The sequence below is a fragment of the Rattus rattus genome, chromosome 6, assembly GCF_011064425.1.
Source record: "Rattus rattus isolate New Zealand chromosome 6, Rrattus_CSIRO_v1, whole genome shotgun sequence".
Lineage (NCBI taxonomy): Eukaryota > Metazoa > Chordata > Mammalia > Rodentia > Muridae > Rattus > Rattus rattus.
The window spans coordinates 85,570,516-85,589,765 of NC_046159.1; the positions used below are offsets into that span (position 1 = coordinate 85,570,516).

A 19,250-nucleotide genomic window follows, 5' to 3' on the forward strand; every position below is an offset into this window, starting at 1 on the left:
AACCAGGAAGTGGGCCTGTTAGAGAGAGCATAATATACGTGCACGGTTATGAGAGAGCAATTATTCCCTAAGTTAGGAACTACTTGAAAGGAATGGTAGGTAATAGAAGTGACAACTACAAACAGTCATCTTAGTCACATACCCGTGGATCCCTTCATAGTGTAAGCATGGGGATTTCATAAGCAAGCCCCTTCAGCTCTTTCAATCCTTTCTCTAATTCCTCCAATGGGAGTCCCATTCTCAGTTCAGTGGTTTGCTGCTAGCATTCGCCTCTGTATTTGACATGGTCTGGCTGTCTCTCAGGAGACATCTATATCTGGTTCCTGTCAGCCTGCACTTCTTAGCTTCATCAATCTTATCTAGTTTTGGTGGCTGTATATATATGGGCCACATGTGGAGCAGGCTCTGAATGGCCATTCCTTCAGTCTCTGGTCCAAACTTTGCCTCTATATCCCTTCCTATGACTATTTCTTCTCTAGCACCATGTGTGCTTGGCGCCATGTCTCCCACCATGAAAATAATGGACCACAGCTCTGAAAATGTAATCCAGCCCCAATTAAATGTTTGCCTTTATAAGAATTTCCATGGTCATAGTGTCTCTTCACAGCAATAAAGACCAAACTAAGAGAGCCATGCTGCATCAGAAACTGCAGGTGGGCCCAGAAACATAAGGTGGTTCTGGTGCAGCCAAAGATTGAGAACCCTGGATACCGGAAAGGAATTTTATTTGTTACCAAAGAATAGCCAGGAGTTACCTAGGAAAAACTGGAGTTCTGGGGTTCTATAGGACATAGGAAGAAAGAGGTTGAACTAGTCGTCAGTGTTAGGGACAAAGATCCTTAATTCCCATGAAGTACTTAGTTTGATGTTCACATTTGCCAAGAAATTCCACCTTAATATGGAACTCAAGACTCCCAACCTGTGCTGTCTTTTCAGCTTTGATTCTTGAGTATGACCTCTAAGAATGAAATACAGAGCCTCCATTTGTCCTTGTTCAAATGAACACAGCTCTAGGAAAGTCTTCTGAGAGACCGGCCAGCAAATTGACTCACTGAGAGATTATCTTTCAGACTCAGTCAAGGACCATGGCCTATCAATCTCCCAAAAGAAGAAAAGGACAGATGCAGCCTCAAATGGCAGAACAAGCCAGCTTCCTAGACACCAGGGAGAGGCCTCTAGGGCCTATCCAAGTAGAAGGCTGACATCTGTTGTCTCAACTTATCTCATTGGTGTCACTTCAGAGTGGTCCGATAGCTGGCACAGTTATCTCTATAGTGACTATGACTATGACTTCCAGGCCACTGTGGCCAGTGCTTTCTATTTTCAGGCCTCCTGAATACTTTGGGAATGATTTCCAAATCTCCAGATTTGTAATCACGACCTGCTTTCAGAAGCAGGAAAGTGCCATGCCCGCAGGTGGAACAGCCCTTGGCAAATCCATCAGGTGAAACTCTCACCAATGCCCTGTCAGAGGCAGGATGCTCCCTGTGGGATGCTCTGCTGCAGATTATCTCAAGCGATGGACCTCAGAGGCAGTGACAACTCCAATGTCAATACCCCAGCACAACAGACTCATCGCTTGGGATGGTGGCAGCCGCTGTGACGACAACCTGGTCATCAGTTTTCTGGCATGACATGTAGCTCTGGGTAACTCGTCTTGTTTCTTCACCCTAACATGGATTCTGTGGCTTTTCTTGACATCCTTTTGTTGGCTACTAAAATATTACTAATGTAATGAGCTAGAGAGTTAGAACAATCACTAGGCCCTCGAGGAAAGGAGAGCTCCTTAGAATCCATTGCTTTGTGTGGTGGGGAGAGCGGTGTCTCTCCAGGAACACTAACAAGCAAGGGCACACCTGGGCTGGGCTGAAACACATCCTGCAGGCAAGCTTTCAGACTGTGTGGGCCATTCCTACCAAACTATGTGAAGGCCATGAGGCATCAAAGACTTTGGGGTGAACCACTTCCATTTTCAGACACCCAAGTGAACAGAGCTCCACACATCATGTGAATGGCCTTTCGAGGCCAAAGTTTCCTTTCCTCCCCTCCTCCGTCTTCAGCTCTCCCAACCCCATCCTCATGCCCCTCTTCCAGAATCCAAAAGGACCTGAGGCCTTGCAGACTACATTATTATGAGATAATCAGATCTGGGAGGAGTCCCCTCCCCTTCTGTCTCTCTCCCCTGCCCTCCACTTTCAGCAATTTACAGGCACCGAGAAAAACGATAAGACATTTATTGAGTCATCTACAGCAGTTTGACATCCTTAAAATCCCAGACAAGGTGTGAGTACAGCGTTAATGGAGGCAGCAGTAGCAGTGAGGTCCGTGGGGTTTATCTTCATTGTGGGAGATTAAACCCAGACCGGTCCAGCTCCCACGAGTGAGCCTGGAACCGCATCTGGAGTACCAAGGGCTGAACCACCCCAGCCCTGACAGATGCTAAGCCTCAGGAGACAGACAGCAGACAAAACACACACGGCTGAGTACAGACACAGCACAGGACCTGGAGTTCAGGGGAGAGAGAAAGAATGGGCATTTGGTTCACTGAGGAGTGTCCCATACCATTGAAGGATTCCTAGGCAGGCGGCACGGAGCTGCTCACAGCAGAATTCTCCTTGTCCTTACCTTCAAAGCAAACTAAACAGTGATGGCGGTAAAGCTGGGATTTGATGTCCACCAGAGCCCTCTGGTCTCGTCCTCACATTCATGCTGGTGGTTTTACCAACGGGTTAACCCAGAAGGGCTCAAAGCACTGGACAGGCTGCAAAGGGTCTTCCCTCTAAGAATGAGCACACAGCGATGTTGTTTTCAGGGCTTATAAACCCACAGGGAGCATTTCACCTCCACCTCATCCCTAGCTTGAGGGTAGATGATGGTATAACCATAGCCACCTCGTCGAAGAACAAGGGTTGAGGGTAAGGAAGTGTGGAGTCCGAGAACAGATGGAGAGGACATGTTTGCTAGTAGGTATCCCTACACCAGGCCAACTCTGTTGCTTCTGCTGCACTGAACTGTGGAGTCCTGGGCTTTCTGCAGGTACAGCCACTCCTGCAAAAGGTACCTTGCATTCCACAGCTGCTTGGAGTGTTGCATCTGGTTCACACGCAGGGCTGTGCAATACCGGTAGACTTCAATTCAATGCAATTCAAAAACAGGCTAGGCTCACCTGGTTTCCCAGTTCCCTAGGCTCAAGGGAAACTTGCAGTGTCAGAGGACTTGCTGTCTTCTCTTGGTGGGGGGCAAAGGGTACTCAAGGAGTTAAAAAGAGAGTCTCTTGTAGCTTTCCCTCCAAGGAAGAGAGGGTACAGACCAAACAGCAGAGGCCCTGGAACTGGGCAACGGGTGCAGGGTTATTTCCACACCTGGCCCTGGCCAAGCTCCATCCCAATTCCCCAGAGAAGTCAGTTTGGAGGAAAATGAGGGTTAAGAAAGGACTCATTGAGGGATACTAAGCATGTCAGGGAGAACCTCCTCGCTGTACACTGAGAGAGCAGTCAGATCTTAAGCATGGTGCATACAGAGGCTCAAAGCTGCAGCACCTCTAAGTCCCTCTGGCTTCCTGACAGCCTAGGCATTCCAGATGTGGAATACCATACTCTGAGGACCACATCCTCTCCTGACGCTTGCTTCCTACTCTGTAGCTGGACAGTTATGACAGGAGATAAGGACAGGGATGTCCTCATCCCCAAAATGGGATGGTCCATTTGGCCTTTAAGGTTTCATAGAGCAAGACCTCACTTCCCAGGAATAATCTTGCACTGGCTGGATGCCCCTTAAACCCGCTGTTCCTGCCTCCAGGTTTGCAAACCCATGAAGCCCTTTTTACCTACAGGACAGGATTTCCTTAACCTTTTCCCTTTTCTGGGTCCAGGCTATATTACCACAAGCCTTGCCTGGGGCCCATTCCAAGAGAAGATGGTTGGTGTTTAGACAGAAGCCCAGGTGTACACTGGGATACACACAAATCAATAAGTCTTATTGCTTGCACTATGTAAGAGGGTCAAGGGGGAAGGGCTTTACCCAGCCTCGTGCTGTCCCTTCACTGCCTGCAGCCTGAGAGCCAGACCCTCATGGAACGTGCAGAATCCTTCAGGTACATCTGCTCACGAGACTAACAAAAGGATTCCTTCAGACAGAAAAACAAAGCAACAGGAACCTGGACGTTTTAGGAGGACACAGGCCCATGGCACAGGAAGCAGCGGGGCTCAGGTTATCCGATTTTTGCTATTTTGCAGTAATGCAACTAGAAAGTCACAGTTTTTCCTTCCACAGTGAAGCAGACCCACTGATGGGGGTGATGACAAGTGAATGAGGTTCATAGCCCAAGGGGTGCACCTCAGATGGAGGGTGCCACAGGCAACCTGTCCCTGCCTGGCATAGAAGGCTAGGTCTGCACATCATGCCTGAGGCCCCACTCAAAGGTCCGTGGCCCGAGCTTCCCTCTGCTCTACCAGCTGGATAGCATGTGGTATCCAAACGGGAAAATAAATGGAATGTCATTCCCCTCAATACACACACGCACACACGCACACACGCGCGCGCGCACACACACACACACACACGCGCGCGCACACACACACACACACACACACAGACACGCACGCATGCACACGCACACACACACTCATGTACACAGAGGCACACACGCATGCGCACACACACGCACACCTGCACGCACACCTTAAATGATTTTCACAAGGATGCATCTCGGTTTACCTGCCTTAGTTTTTAACTAATGCAGAACCTGGAGAGGCACTAGAAACCACCTCATTCCTTCCTTTCAAGCAAGGAAGTTGTGGCCCAGCCCAGGGCACACCGTGTTCACAGTCATGAACCCAGCTGGAATCCTGAACCAAGGCTTCTGCTAAACAGCTTGGGCTTCCTAGAATTGTCCAAAGTGCAAGGGGATCAACTGAGTCTTGTTTGGCTGACAACCTGTTTCTCAGAGCAGGGGAGAGGATGGGTAGGGTGCAGGGGAGAAGAGCAATGAGTATCCTCAGTGACTGGTCCAAGCCACTAAATGATTCTGGGAAAGAACAAGGAGGTCCTTTCCCTTTCCAGCTTTGCCAAAGACCGGAGAACTTATTTCACTGGTCAAGAACACAGAACACATCTCTAAATCATATCAACTAGAACCTTCTCCAGTCTTTCTAATGGCTCCTCCAGAAACACTGTCTCAAATCTACTAGAACTCCTTCTACTTAATACAACAGCAAGCAAGGCACCATCCCACACTCCCCATGCATTCCAGAGCACAATCATGAACACATCCACAGAGGCGGGGACAAGAACGAGCATCTACATGGAGTGAGCTGGGCCGGGTGGCCTCATGGCACTAGTTTCCACCTCTATCTTCCCAAATCTGGATGTGGCCTTATTTTAAAGTCTTAGGTTATGGCTGCGCAACTTCCAGCTGGAGAGCGAAGACGGGCACTGGAAGAACCACCACTCCTTCCATCAGCAGCTTCTGCCCATGCACATGATAAACACAGTATCACTTCCAAACACCCCAAGAGGGCCCAGGAGTGACCCAAATGTCAAGGGCACATGGAGGAAGTCTTGCAGAAAATTCTGAGTTTAGTAATTGTGTCCAGGCTGGGAGTGGCAGGTAGGAATCCTTGTAGTCAGTAGAGGTGGGGCTGTGGGGGCGTCCCTGGACCCAGGACTTGGCTCATGGAAATTGAAAGTTGCTTCAGAACTCAGTGATTTCATCGCAAGGTGGCTGGTCTGTTCTAAACATGGCTTTGACTTATGGAGAAACAAGAGGGGAGAGGAAGGGGCTTTCTGTGGTTGTTGTGGCTGAAAGAAGAGCTTCCTCAGACCGTCCATTGTGGACAAGAAGTGTAGAAATAAAGCCACCACATGATCCGGTCTTGAATCAGGGGCACAGTCATGGACATGATAAGATCATCAGCTATCCCATCTCCTTCCCAATTGACTCTGCATTCCTGGCTCTCAGCTCTTAGAACAAATAAAAAGCACCAGAACTTTTTTCTCTGACCCTCACCCCACCTCAATGTAAGTCTTTGACTGAAAAGAGCCCGAGCCCTCCGTCATCCAGGCACACAGGGCCGAGCACCTGGACAACAGATGTCGGGTAAGCAAAAGGACCTCAGGTTGACCTGCTCAAGGATGCTCAGGAAACTGAGCTGCATCCCTAGCCAACTGCAGTACTTGGTACAGGCTGAGAAGGGTCCACATCCAAAGTCAATTTGCTGAAAGGCTGCTGGGGTGGGCACTACCCCAGCCTCTCCAAAACAGGCCTTTCAGCCTCAGCTCACAAGGCCTTGTACCTGGGATCAGGCCATCACTGAGGCTGGCCTTGACACAGTAGGTTGAGCTGGGGCCTGGCAGAGGTGAGCAGGGGCATGGGTTGGGGGCAGAGATGGGGCAACTTTCCAAATTTGAGGTGTATTTACATGTCAAATCGGGCTCAATGAATCACAGTAGGTGGGACCCAAACAGGAGGAGCAATATCAGCCTATACCCTATCTCTCTCTTCCCCTTTGGGGAGAAGCCCAGCTTCCTACCCAGGGCCTGCCCAAGGAGAGGGGAGAGGCACAAACATGCTCAGGCACTGGCCCGCAGCCCCAGCCTGTGCAGAAGGAGGAGGGAGACAGGGCTCAGGTGGCCAAGTTGTCGGCCGGGAGGCTGGACATGCGGAGCTGGGAGCTGCTCTTGCTCAGGATGGACAGCTGGGTCCCCCCATTTACTCCACTGCTGGCCAGGGACGGGTGCCGGTGCTTGAAGTCCATAGTGAAGTAACGGTTCACCTTCCAGCTCCTCCATTTCCTCTTAATCTCTGCCTGTACCTGCAATGAGCAACACGCATGTGGCTTCCCAGTGGCTTCCACGACCTGGCCTGGTGCTTTGCCAGCTGCCATCGTGACTGCCCACCCACCTCCCACTCCCCAGCTGTATCCTGCAACTTCGTGCCAGTCTATCTTGGCAAAGCTCCTGCTGATAAGGCCTCTCAGAGACCAGCCCTTTAGAACTGTCGAGAAATCTTTCCTAGCGACCGCTCGAAGCATATGGATCAAATAAAGATCCCGAGCATTGTGTACCACTGTGGGATGCACATAACATTTACTCAGATAGCTTGAAATATCCCAGATGCCCAACGCCCATGAATGGTGATATCAACATCTCCGGATAAGACCTAGAAATCCACAGCTTTGGATGCTTCCAAGATGAGAAAACTTCTGAGACTAAGAGTTATAAAATAGTCCGTGCCTCTCGGCAGCCCCTCCCCCCACGTAGCTCTCCATATACTAAATGGTGGTCATGCCAAGAAAGCCTCAGCCTCCATATGTCACTTCAGCCAAAACCTTTATGCAGTACACAAACTGCGTGACTAGAAGCAGCACCCGTACCCATTTTCCCCACTTCGTGCTTCCACTCCCTTGGCAAACTCCTACCCAGATGCCCATACTCCCACACCTTGGCTCCCCCAAGATCTCTAAGCAAGGCTTTCTCTGGGCTCTCTCTATCTGATCTGTTAGAGCCTATCTTCACTACAGGTTGGCTCCATGGAGGTGAGTTGTCTTGGGTCTTAGATGCAAATAAGGGGAAGAGCCTGCTAGGGCCAAGACCTTGGCATGAAGACCAGAACCTCAGGGAAAATGCTTCTCTCCCCTGAGCCAGTCCGCACCAATCCCAGGCACCCCTACTCGGGACTCTGCTCTAGAACATTACCCCAACATGCTAGAGAGGGTGTGTTGTGGATTGCCCTGGAGCTGTTTGTATTTCGATGCTAATTCCACTTCCCCAAGGGCTGCTTAGTCAGTCAAGTACTCAGGACTCAGGAAACTCCATCAGAACCTTCTCCCCATTTTAACTTGTAAAATAAAGGCAAGAGCTGGTGATTGGGCAGGGGAAGGGAATGTGGAGCTGAAGAGTTGGGGAAGGGAGGAGAGAGGGGAGGGGGAGAGAGGGGGGAGAGGGAGAGAGAGAGAGAGAGAGAGAGAGAGAGAGAGAGAGAGATATGACGGAGGAAGAGGAGGTGGAAAAAAGATGGAGTCGAAGCACGTGGCCTGGAGAAACCACAAGTTGTAAGGGATCTCATAGCTGGGGAACAGAGTAGTGCAGTGGTAGATCTGCCCAATCTAGATACGCAGCTTGTATTCATATTAATCGAGTCATGTTTTCTTTGTACAGGCTTATTTGGGTTGGAGAGGTTACTGCAACAAGGGAGCCCCGAAAGTTAGCTCTAAAAATGAAATTCCTCTGGAAAGTTCTCCTTAGGCTCTCTTCCAAATTTTCATAGGCTATGTTCTAGCAGGATGGACAGACAGACAGGCTGGTTTACTGTGGCTCAGCAGCACAGCCCACCACAGCCTGATGACCTACAGGTACTCACTCCTACCCTCCAAGGAACGCTTTCTGGAGAAGGTGTGCCCTGGAGTTGTGTTCTCAGCAGATATGGTTCCCTCACCGTATCTGTACTCTACTCTGTCTACAGCTGTAGCCTTAACTGGAGGAGGTGGAAGATTCTGGAAGAGGTGGGAGATGCCAGGGGATGTTGGTAGCATGTAACACTGACAACAAAGTCACCCACTTCCTACCCTCAATACTGGCAACCTGGAAGATCCCATCGACAAATCTGCTCCCAGTCTCTCCCCAACGAACCCTACCTGCACTGCTGAGAAAGGTGGCCAAACTGTGTCTTACCTCCCCATTCAGGAAGCAGTAGAGTACAGCCACCACAAAGCCCTGGGGAGAGAACACAAATGACCGTAAGTCTACCAGCAAGAGACACCTCAGACACACTGGGCATGGGGGAGGAATGGCACTGGAAAAGATACCAGAAAGAAGAAAACACCGCAGTCTAGACAGGGTACAGCTGCCTGAGGCTCTAAGGTGAGGCTGAGTATGTCATGCACTACGACAGGACTTCCATGAGGCCAAATGGCTGGTAGACCAGCACCACTGAAAACACCTTATCTTGGATCTCACACTCACTTAGACAAACGCTTCTCATTGCCAAAAACCATCTTCATCCCATTTCCTATGAATGTCACTCGCCCTTTCCAGTGAAAGCCACTAGTTCAGGCTCCTGGGAGCAGGACTCCTTCAGGACAGAACACTCATATCACCTTCATCCATCACTACTCCCTCTTCTGCCCTCCCTTGGCAAGCTGCTTCTATACAGAACCCAGTAAAGCAATGTGTGTGTGGTAAGCATATGAATTTAGGTCTTCTACACCAAACAAAGCAACCTTTTCCTGAATGTTGAAAACCAGGTCTGTAGCACCTCAGTGCCCTTGGGCTGTCATTTAAAAATGCCAGAGGAACGATGGTTGGAATTTGCCAGTAAATATAAAGATGGGCGTCTTGGATTGCAATTTCTAGGTCAGAACTTCATCTCTAAGGCTCTCGGTCTCATTGGAGTAAGAACGTGAGTTCAGAATAACAGCTTTGATTTGAAATTCAAGTCAACTGCACAGAGTATTTTCTGGCCATCAAGCTCAAGTGCTAATTTAAGCAAGTGAGGGGTCACCTCCCCTTTACAGCCCACCACAACCACTTCATTCACTTTCTAGCTGTGAGGCATGCACTTGCTTATAGCCATCTACTTTTTCCTGCTTCTATGTCATTGTGCTGGTCCTCCTCTTGACCCGTACCCATGTATCCATTCATTTAAAGATCTGGCTGAAGTCAGGAGGTGGATACAGCACAGGATCCTAATGCCTAGGCTTTATGGAGAGATCTCATCTCAAGTCACTCAGGGTCCTGGATCAGGATTCCCGCAGGCACAGCGACAGACAGACTCTGTTACATCTTCTTACAGCAGCAGACAGGACTATGCCAGAGACAAACTCTGAGGTTAGAAATCGGTGTTCACAAGGTTACAGAGGTGGCAGCAGGTCAGAGGTCAGGACTTAGCTTCCAACAAACGATGCCCTCTAAATACACATGCCTACCTGGAAGGAGCCCAGCCCAAGCTCAAACACAAGTCTTTCCCTCTTGCTGACGTTCTCTGGAGAGAAGGCGAATACTGTGTAGTGGATTCCGAAGAGTGGGATGAGCAGTAGGGTGGAGCGGGCCAGCCGTCTGTCAGGAAAAAGCAAACATCTGTTCTGGGGACTGCAGGGCTTGTTTGGGAGCATGGAGGGCAGAGGGCCTGCCATCGGCCCTAGCTACCCTTCAGTGCCCCTGTTCATGGACTGCTGCTTGGCATCGTTTACTGGTGCAGGGGGTCTGGGAGCCAACTAGTGCCCAGGGTTCCTGGGATGCAGTGTGTGGGCTTTCCCAGTCTGCAGGGCACCTAGCTAGCATCCTGCAGGACCACTGAAAATGTAGCATTTAGAGAGCTCCCCTGAGTAATGTGTAAAGTCAGAGGAAAACTCAGGATAAGATTCCAGAGTCTTGAGCCAAAGCAAACCTATCCTGTCTCATAAGGGAGCTACGTTAACTCAAAAATAGCTCTCCTAAGACCCACGGGAATAGGGCTCTTCTGTGTCTGGGTATAGCTAGGGACAGTTGGTGTATCACTGATGATAATATGGAAGAACTTGGGAGGGTTTCAAGGAAGGACTTGATGACTGGACAGAAATTCTGCCTGCACAGGAAAGAGCTGCTACCCCAGAAAGTGAAAAATGGATGGGAAGGAAGTCCACACTGAGAATGGGACAGCAAGAGAGTCCACCAGTTCTTCTGGGATCCTCTCCTACTCTTAGCTCTCGGGATAGAGCCAAGAGTGGGATAGGGCCCTTCTGTTCAGGGGCAGAAGTCCACAGTGAGGACATCAGGTTCACAGGGGCTGGGAATGCTGGTCCAGAGGGAGTAAATTATTACAGGGGCTTCCCAGAGTGGGGCCCCATTTCTGCCCTTCCCAGGACCTGTACCACTTATAACCTCCCCCAAAGAGTCAAGCTCTCCTCTCTGAATGTTTTTCCCTCAGCTGTACCCAGCCCCCTGGGATCATTGGCTTCACCCTACCTTGTCACCATTTAGCCCTCAGAAGTGGACAGTATATATAAGGGTAACCATTTGACTGGGAGTAAATCTACCATGTGCCCCTCGTCTCCCACTTCGAATCTTACTGGGAGAAAGGATTCCATTGAATGCTGGAATCCAGATTTCTAGAAAAGCCAACTTGATAGCTTCTATATAAGTACCTTGATGTCCTGGCTTCTATTAGAGGGAGGAAAAGAAGGAGGAGGAGGAGGAGGAGGAGGAGGAGGAGGAGGAGGAGGAGGAGGAGGAGGAGGAGGAGGAGGAGGAGGGAGCAGGGGTTGGGGAGGAGAGGAGGAATATGAGCTTGAGGTGACCTTTAGGAGAAGGTTCAGCCCAGAAACTAGGAAGTCTACAATTGTGGGTCTCACAGTCCTCTCCTTGATCAAAGACAGCACATTCTATAGTCACTGAGGGTCCCTAGACCAGGACAAGGCCAATGGGATCTGAGTGACTCTTGGCAATGAGCCCACATGGGTTCCTAACAGTCTGTCCTCATTGCTGTCCATACCTAGTGGCCCTGAAGAGGGCCCCTCTCTTATGTTAGGTTTCATGAAAATATCTTCAGTCCATGTATAGTTCACACTGGAAATGCCTGTTCTGTGGAAGAGCAACAGGACTACCCAGGCACACAAGCTAGAAGAATCCTTAAAACTCAACATTTCCCTGGGCCTCAGGTCCTGCTTGCCTCCCCTGCTTACCCTCTACAGTGGACCCACTCCAGGGCCTTGAGCCAGAACCTGGGTACCAAATGCCAGGCCTCTCCAGTGTTCATAATGGCTTTATCTCTCTTGGGTTCAGTGTCAGTGCCAGACCTTTTCCAGACACAGGACAGATGTGGATCTGAATAGAGGGTTACCGGGGTGCGGCCCAAGAGCAGTATCTCCCATTTCACAGCTCCGCTGCTACTCTGGTATAGTCCAGAAATGACAGCCAGGGATACCTCAAGGGCCTCTGGCAGACAGGGAGTGGTGACAGATGAGGAGGCTTCATGAAGCCAGTATGTGGGACCTGTGGACCTCTGAGCTGATAAGCCTTGAACTGTGACTGACCCAGAGAGACCATGACACGGCTTCTACTTTTGCCCCTCTATCCCAAAGAGCCATCAGGAGGAAGAAGAGTCCTACAATCCCAAGAAGATCAGGCCACCAAAACTATCAGTGGGTTTCCAGAAAGGCCACACTGCCTACTCTGTGGGTGTCCTAGGTGGCAGGTGTGATTCTTAGGATGCTCTAGGTTTCTGTCCTTGCCTTCCCAGCCATGTAACTTACTCAACCTCGACCAGCTCCAGTTTCCTCATCTATAGAGTGGAGACAGTGTAAGGAGCCACCTTATAGGATCCCTATGGAGACTGAGCCTGAGCCAAGGTGCACAAAACCCACTCAGCACATGGTGAGCTCATCCCAGCTCTCAGTTTATACAGTTTTGCAGCTGCCAAGACCAAAGCGCAGAGAAGTGAAGCCCTGAGGAAGGACACACTTCTGTCAACAGCCACTAACGGCTGACTGGAGTGAGGTAGGCCTCAGTGGCCACTAAGTCAAGATGTCCCTGCAGTGCCACAGCTCCAATACCCACATGCCCTCCAGCCCCACCCACAAGACTGCAAAGAACTCACAAGACACATATCAACATGCAACGGCCAGGAATAGGGTAGGCTGGGAGGCTCAGGGTGGCCCTCCACACTCCTCCAGCCGGGCAGAACACAAGCACAAGGCAGTGGCAGCAACAGCAACATGCAAATCCCCCACCCCTCCAGGACACCCGGCCACAGCCACGGCCACACACACTTACAGAGTAATGGTGGATAGTTCTGACATCTTGCAAGAGTGCTGCTGAGCCCGCTGTGGCTTGCAGTAGCATTTCTGCACGCAGCTGCTGGGTATGACAAGATTAGCACTTCTGTCAGCTGGGGACATTGGGCAATGAAGAAACTTCAGGAGGACTTGGGAAGACTTAATTCACAGGGCACAAGGAGGGCAGAAAAGTGAGGGAATGGAAACAAGCTAAAGGAAGTCACCCAGAGGAGGATGGGGAAGCCAAGGACAAGGGAATACATGTCTATAAATATACATGTGTGTGCATGGTTGTAACACACACACACACACACACACACACACACACAAACTGGGGCCACTAGTAGACAAGTAGTATTAAAAGATAGATATGTTCAGGAGATGAGGTTTGATACAGGATTCAGACAGGAAGCCAGAGGCCATCTCTGGTATCAGCCCCAGATTGAGAGCATGGCTTTGCCAAGGTTGCCCAGTAAGATGTTTAACGGGACACTCGTGCTATAGACCTCATGTGGTGGAGGTCTATAGCCATGGCATGAAGAGTTCTGGGCTTGGTAGCAAAGATCACCATGAGTGTTCTGACTATCTCCCCTCACCTCACTCCCACCTCCTCTCAGCGTAAGCACACACAGAAGAGCAGCAGGAGGCCAGGCTTAATGGACTGTTCATTAATCTAGACCTCTATTTACCTATTAAGGTAGCCACTGATCTATGTGGTTATTCAAATGAAAATTAATCAAAATCAATGGCAAGAAACCTCTACTTCCTTGATCATTCTAGTCACAGTATCAGGGCTTACTAGTCACATGTGGCTAGTGGTGATGTTGCTGGAGACAAAAACACAGGCCATTTGTGGAGTTCCACAGGACAGTGCTAAGCTAGGCTGTTGCATCCAGGTATATGCACAGGTCTGAAGAACAAAAGCCTGAGGAAACACATTGCCTTGAGGAGATAGCACAGGGGCCAGACTGGCTGTGCATCCCGCTGCCCTCGCTCACACAGGCATCTAAATGCACTCCTGCTTCTGCTGATTCTTTCTGATCCTGCTCGTGCTTGAGCCAGTATAACCCAGGGACACTAGTTTCCCTACCAGAGATCAAGTGTCATGTCACCTTAGATAACAAGTAATCTCAGCGTGGGGACCTGAGGCACCTCATACTGCCTAGTGAATGCATAATCACGTGTGGATGGATTAGATGCCAATGAAGACAAGTACACAGGCGCAGTTAGATACTCGACATCCAAAGACCTGCTCTTTAGCTGAGAGTGGATCTAAAGGCAACTAGAGTCTGGGGACATGTTATTCTGCTGAGGCAAGAACATGATTGCTGATTTCCAGATGAGCCAAACAAACCCCAGCCTGCCCAGCAGGCTGTTCCCTCCAGGCCTGTGGTGCTCAGTTTATATTGCCTATAAGCTGGTGGGTGCCGGAGCCCACTGTAGGCGTTATTCGATGCCTTGCTACTCAAGTATTCCCTAGACCAGCAGCAGGCACAGTACCTGAGCACATCTAAGAAACAGACTATAGCGCCTCCCTGGCCTACTGACCTACCAGCTCAGGAGACACATTTCAACCCCAGCCTAGGAATGTAGTGGGGAAGCCCTATTGCAAGGTATTCATGGATCTCAGAAGCTTCCTGTAGGGGTGTGTGTGTGTGTGTGTGTGTGTGTGTGTGTGTGTGTGTGTGTGTGTGTGTGTGTGTGTGTGTGTGTGTGTGTGTGTGTGTGTGTGTGTGTGTGTGTGTGTGTGTTTCCGTGGGTCCTCTAAGAATGACAAGGGATTGGTGTGTGTGTGTGTGTGTGTGTGTGTGTGTGTGTGTGTGTGTGTGTGTGTGTAGAAGGGAGATCTCTAGGTACAACAGAACAGCAGCTATGTTTTCCTTATTATCTCCCTTGCCCAGACCAAATGGCCAACAACCCTTCAACCCTGGCTGAGGCAGACACCAGAGCCAGGGCCAGTCACTGCATATCCACATATCTGTTGCTCAATTGGGACCACCTTGAATTCTAAGCTTTAGCCTTTCTCCCCCAAGACCCGTCCTTTTCCCCCAGCACTTCCCATGTCCCTCCCTTTTGGGGAATCCATGGCATCCTACAGTAAACATGGGCTCTTCTGACTTTCCTTTAAATTGTTTTGAAAATAGCAAAAGGACAATTTAACGACAAGCTCACTGGGATGGGACAGGAAGGTCATATAAAGGGGCAACAAAAGTAAGGGTGACATCCAGAGGGATCTCAGGGGAGACTATCTCCAGAGAAAGAGGGGAAGAGGCCCTCTCCCAAGCCCCTGGCCCTGGCCTGCAGTGACTTACAAACAGATTTGCTGAATAGCAACAGTATGTGCTGTGGCAGAATTGCTGACCTGGAGCGTGAGAAAGGCAAGCATGGAACTCCCAGGACAATTAAGCAAGAAGGGAGCGAGGTCTCATCTAGAGATACACCTAGGTCAACCTGGAGGGTGACCCTGAGTCCTGGGAAGCACAGGAAACTTAAAGAAGTGTGCTAGGCGGGCTGCCCTGAAATGGAAGACAGAGACCCCTGGTGGTCAGTAGGAATTGTTGGACTGTGGGGATTTGGCTAGTGGTTGGTACAGAGCCCCATCTGCAGGTCAGGGAGCCTTGACTTCCAGGCCCAACCTGACATGGCTTCTCTTCATCTGTAGAAAGGTCAAGGCTATTCCAGGATCTCAATTCTCATGTCTATACCTGGTGATTTGGCGCACCGTTTCCACGGAGCCTTTAATGTGAAGGGCTGGCTGGACTACAGCTCCAGGAAACATCCAGTAGGACAGTAGACAGACACCAGCCCGTGCCCTGTGCAGAGAGCATTCCCATCTTCCCCACCTCTGACCCTAGGGATTCATGTAACACTGCTTCCTTGGCAGTCTATAGGGTACGGTGGTCTCCTGGTGCTAACTACACTCACCTGCACCTTCAGAACTCTGCCCGGTCTGTAGGAAGCATTTCTCAGAAATAGCATCCCTGCTGGAGTAGGGCTCAACACCACTTCCTCCTCCAACAGGGATGCAGGATGAGCCTGGGCTCCCAGAGGGGGTCCACACCAGGCTCAAGGTTTTGTGGCCACTGACTTAGTGGGAAGTTTTCTTTTCCAGGGTTTTTAGGATAACAAATTCACTAAATCATCCCAACAAAACTCTGGGGCGGGGGAGGGGGCAGATGTTCCTTAATAAGGTGGGCATTACAGGGCGCAGGGACTGGAAGGCAGGGAATAAACCTGTAGGCAAAGGCCCTTGCTGGACATCCTGATTAAAAAGGCTCTCTGTGACACAAAGCCTGTCCAGGGAGGTGCAGGAGGATCCCTGAGGAAGTTACACATAGGTTTCCCCTCCCCACCCCAGACCCAAGAAGTAGATTCCAATGCCCACCTCAAGAGTAGAGCAGGTCATGGGCAATAAGAATGAAGCCGAGCCGCCCATGACCGGCGTGAACCATTCCTTGCTCACTCTGAGTCTTCCAGAAAACCTTGTTCTCCACCCTCCAGAGACGGGGAACTGTGGCTGGCAGAAACTCAGGCTTTGGGCCAAATCAAACTAACCCTGCCCAGCCCAGAACTGAAGGTTTGCACAGCCCTATTCTGAGCCCCTGATGATCCTAGGCAGGTCCAGACGCCCCGCCCTCCGAAAGGCCCCACATCCAGCAGATCCTTCAAGGCTGAGCCAGGAGCACATTGGTTGACAGTGAACAAACCCTTAGCATCTTAATGGCTGGAACCAACCTACAGGAAAGGGGGTGAATGCTGGTCTGAGGGCACAGGCAGGGGGTCCTCTCGGGTTTTCTTGGGGACTCTCAGTCTTAAATTTGTTCTGGAAACAGAGGAAAAAACCAGAGAGCTATTGTGGGCAGACCAGGAGGGACTTTAACAGCAGAATACACACATCTGGGGCCCCAAGCACAGCCCTGGAAACTCCCACCAAGCCCTGCCCACCCCAGGTTCTCCCTCCTCCCCAGTACAGGAGCGTTCCCTTAGAGCCAGCTCCGCTAAAGCCCTTGGAGTAGAGTACTTCTATATGGGGGGACATCTAGAGCCTATGAGGGAAGGACAGCACAATGCTGATGGCATGCACTGTGGCCACAGCCTAGCTCCTTCCTGCAGGATTCACCAAGCTGCCTGGAACACTCGTGTCCTCTGCTGTAAAAGAGGCCTCTACTTGGTGATGGCTTGCCCAACTTGCCATAGCACTATATTGTCTGTGAGCATCTGTGTGCAAGTGTTTCTACATGCTCTGCAGCTCTGAGGCTTTGTCACCAGGATCAACATGGTCTCCTTGACCCTGGTGACACAAGACATATAGCTGAATCCAACAGGAGCAAGCTGATCCCTGGTCAAGCCTTATTCTAGATTACAGACATCATTCACCTATGATTTTAATCTTTGGGGCTGGAGACAATCATAGGTTTGGTTTTTGCTACCAAATAGCCCTGGCTAAGCCTGTGAAGTTTTTACATTAAAGAAGTAAACCAGCTAGCTGCTGCTTTAAATTCTGGAAAACATCAAATAAAAGCATAAACATGTGCTAATCACAAGCAGCTCTCATCCATGCATTAGGAAGGCCCACTGTTCTTTCCCATCAGCCAGGAGTAATTGTTGATGTCTGGGGCAGGGCATTTGAGATGGCAAGTGTGTGATCAGACTTCCCAGAGCATCCATATTTACTAAGGCTGTGCCCCTGTGCATGTCTCAACATAGGCAAAGTCAGGAGAAGCAGGAGAAATCTCATTCAGCCCAAAGAAGATGGTTGAGGCCTTAGAAGACCCAAATCCTACCAGGATGGAGAGGAGACTGAGGAAGGTTGGCAGTGCTAAGGAGAGAATGAGACCACCTTAGCTTCTCGCCAGTCCCAATTGCAAGAGGTTACAGTCGGTAGGGGGGCCAGTTCACAGGCAAGCAAGAGAAACCGAGGCTGAGCAAAAGACGTGACTTCAGCTTCCTACATTGGACAGGGAGGTGGGAGAAGGGAGCAAGGGGGCTGTTTGGTGACTCTCTGGGACAAGGTTAATTCTCTAGGGCAGGGCAAGAAACAACAGAACTATTGCCCTGCCAAGAAGTCATGGCATATATCAAAGAATAACTTCTTATTACATCACAGATACAGATGAGTAAGGGTTGGTTAAAAATAATAAATAAATACCTGAAAACTGAAAAACATGAAAGAGTAGAAAAATAAAGGGTTGATAAATAAATAAATAAATAAATAAATAAATAAATAAATAAATAAATAGGACAAAAACATGAAAGAGGGATGGGATGGGCAGCAAAATAACCACAGCATTGTCCTTTCTCAATGTCACGCCATTATTGCAGAGGCAGAGAACATATGCTACAAAATGAAAGCCCTGTGCTAACCACCGGCACATGAGGAGAGGGGTTACCCAGCCAACTAGACCAACCGATGGACCAAAGGCAGCTCCATTCCCCCTCAAAGGAGCCTTGAGGAGGATCTGGCACTCAATCTCTTTGTAGAGTTCATTCTCTCCCTAAGAGAATGGCTAGTGGAGCCCTCTGCTTCATTCTCTCCATGGTCCCCCTCATTTTCCTCGGGGAAGTCATGAAGGTTGTAAGCATCAGGCTGGGTCTCTAAGGAAGACCCCAGTTATGCTATGAGAGCCCACGACTTTTCTCTTTGGCATCAGAAGTGTCTCCGTACACTAGAGTCTGTTCCTGAGCCCCAAAGGGTAAGGCGGCAGGAGCTCTGTCTGATTTAGAATGGGACAGGGCTCGGATTGAGGTGGTCCTGTGTTTTGGGGGTAGCAACTGAAAAACTAGTTCTTGGAACACAAATGTCTGTAAGCACAGCAGAAGGAAGCCTTTTAAGCTCGGTAGCAATCAGCTCCTCTGATAGGGAATAAAGGGGTTGAGGCAGAAAACCAGACAGATATGAAGACAGAGCTGTCCTGAGGCAAGCTACAGGAAAGAGAATCCCCATGCAGTGTATGGACAAGGAGACGGCCCCCCTGCTGACTGCCAGGCGCTTAGAAGCTTCTGCCCAGTGGATGAAGGGGTGTGGCCTATCACAGCCATGCCTCCAATCTGCTCATCTTCCCACAGAATCAGCATCCCCAAAGGAAAGCCAGCTTCTAAACAACCAAGGCCTTAGCTACCCCAGGGAATCTGGGGCTCTCTGCTGATTTTCCTGCCATCATGGAGTTTCTGTTAATCTTTCTCTCCCTTCCCAAGCAATGCCTATGGAGCTGAGGAGCTCTGGGTTGGCTCAGGCCTGGGAGGGCAGTTGTAGTTCACAGGCACTTTAATCAGGAAGAAATCTTGCAATTGCCCATGCTAGGTCAACCTGCCAGCAGAGTTCAAGTTTTGTCCTGCCTGTGACCCGAGTGCAGGCCATGTGGTCGGAAATGGCTGTGGCATCCCCATATCCCACATGACATACTTACAAGTAGATGCTGGACTCGTTGCCTCCCATGTCTGGGGACTGCAGCTTCTGTACAAGGATGATGATGATGCCGATGAAAAGCACAAAGTTAACCT

At 50.0% G+C, this 19,250-nt stretch overlaps 1 protein-coding gene across 4 annotated transcripts in view; it reads right to left on the reverse strand.

Moving 5' to 3' along the window:
• Positions 1 to 19,250, reverse strand: part of Adcyap1r1 (ADCYAP receptor type I) — a 73,185-nt gene that overhangs the window by 19,949 nt on the left and 33,986 nt on the right. Inside the window, exons 13-17 of one of the 4 annotated variants that reach the window (XM_032906443.1) lie at positions 19,157 to 19,248; positions 12,748 to 12,828; positions 9,924 to 10,053; positions 8,671 to 8,712; positions 6,396 to 6,812 (exon numbers count right to left, since the gene is read on the reverse strand). In XM_032906443.1, the coding sequence (XP_032762334.1) occupies positions 6,624 to 6,812; positions 8,671 to 8,712; positions 9,924 to 10,053; positions 12,748 to 12,828; positions 19,157 to 19,248 (534 nt within the window). In that variant the 3' untranslated portion in view covers positions 6,396 to 6,623. Of the gene's footprint in view, positions 1 to 6,395; positions 6,813 to 8,670; positions 8,713 to 9,923; positions 10,054 to 12,747; positions 12,832 to 19,156; positions 19,249 to 19,250 lie in introns of those variants that run through there. The other 3 variants (XM_032906442.1, XM_032906445.1, XM_032906444.1) reach the window with 3 other exon arrangements.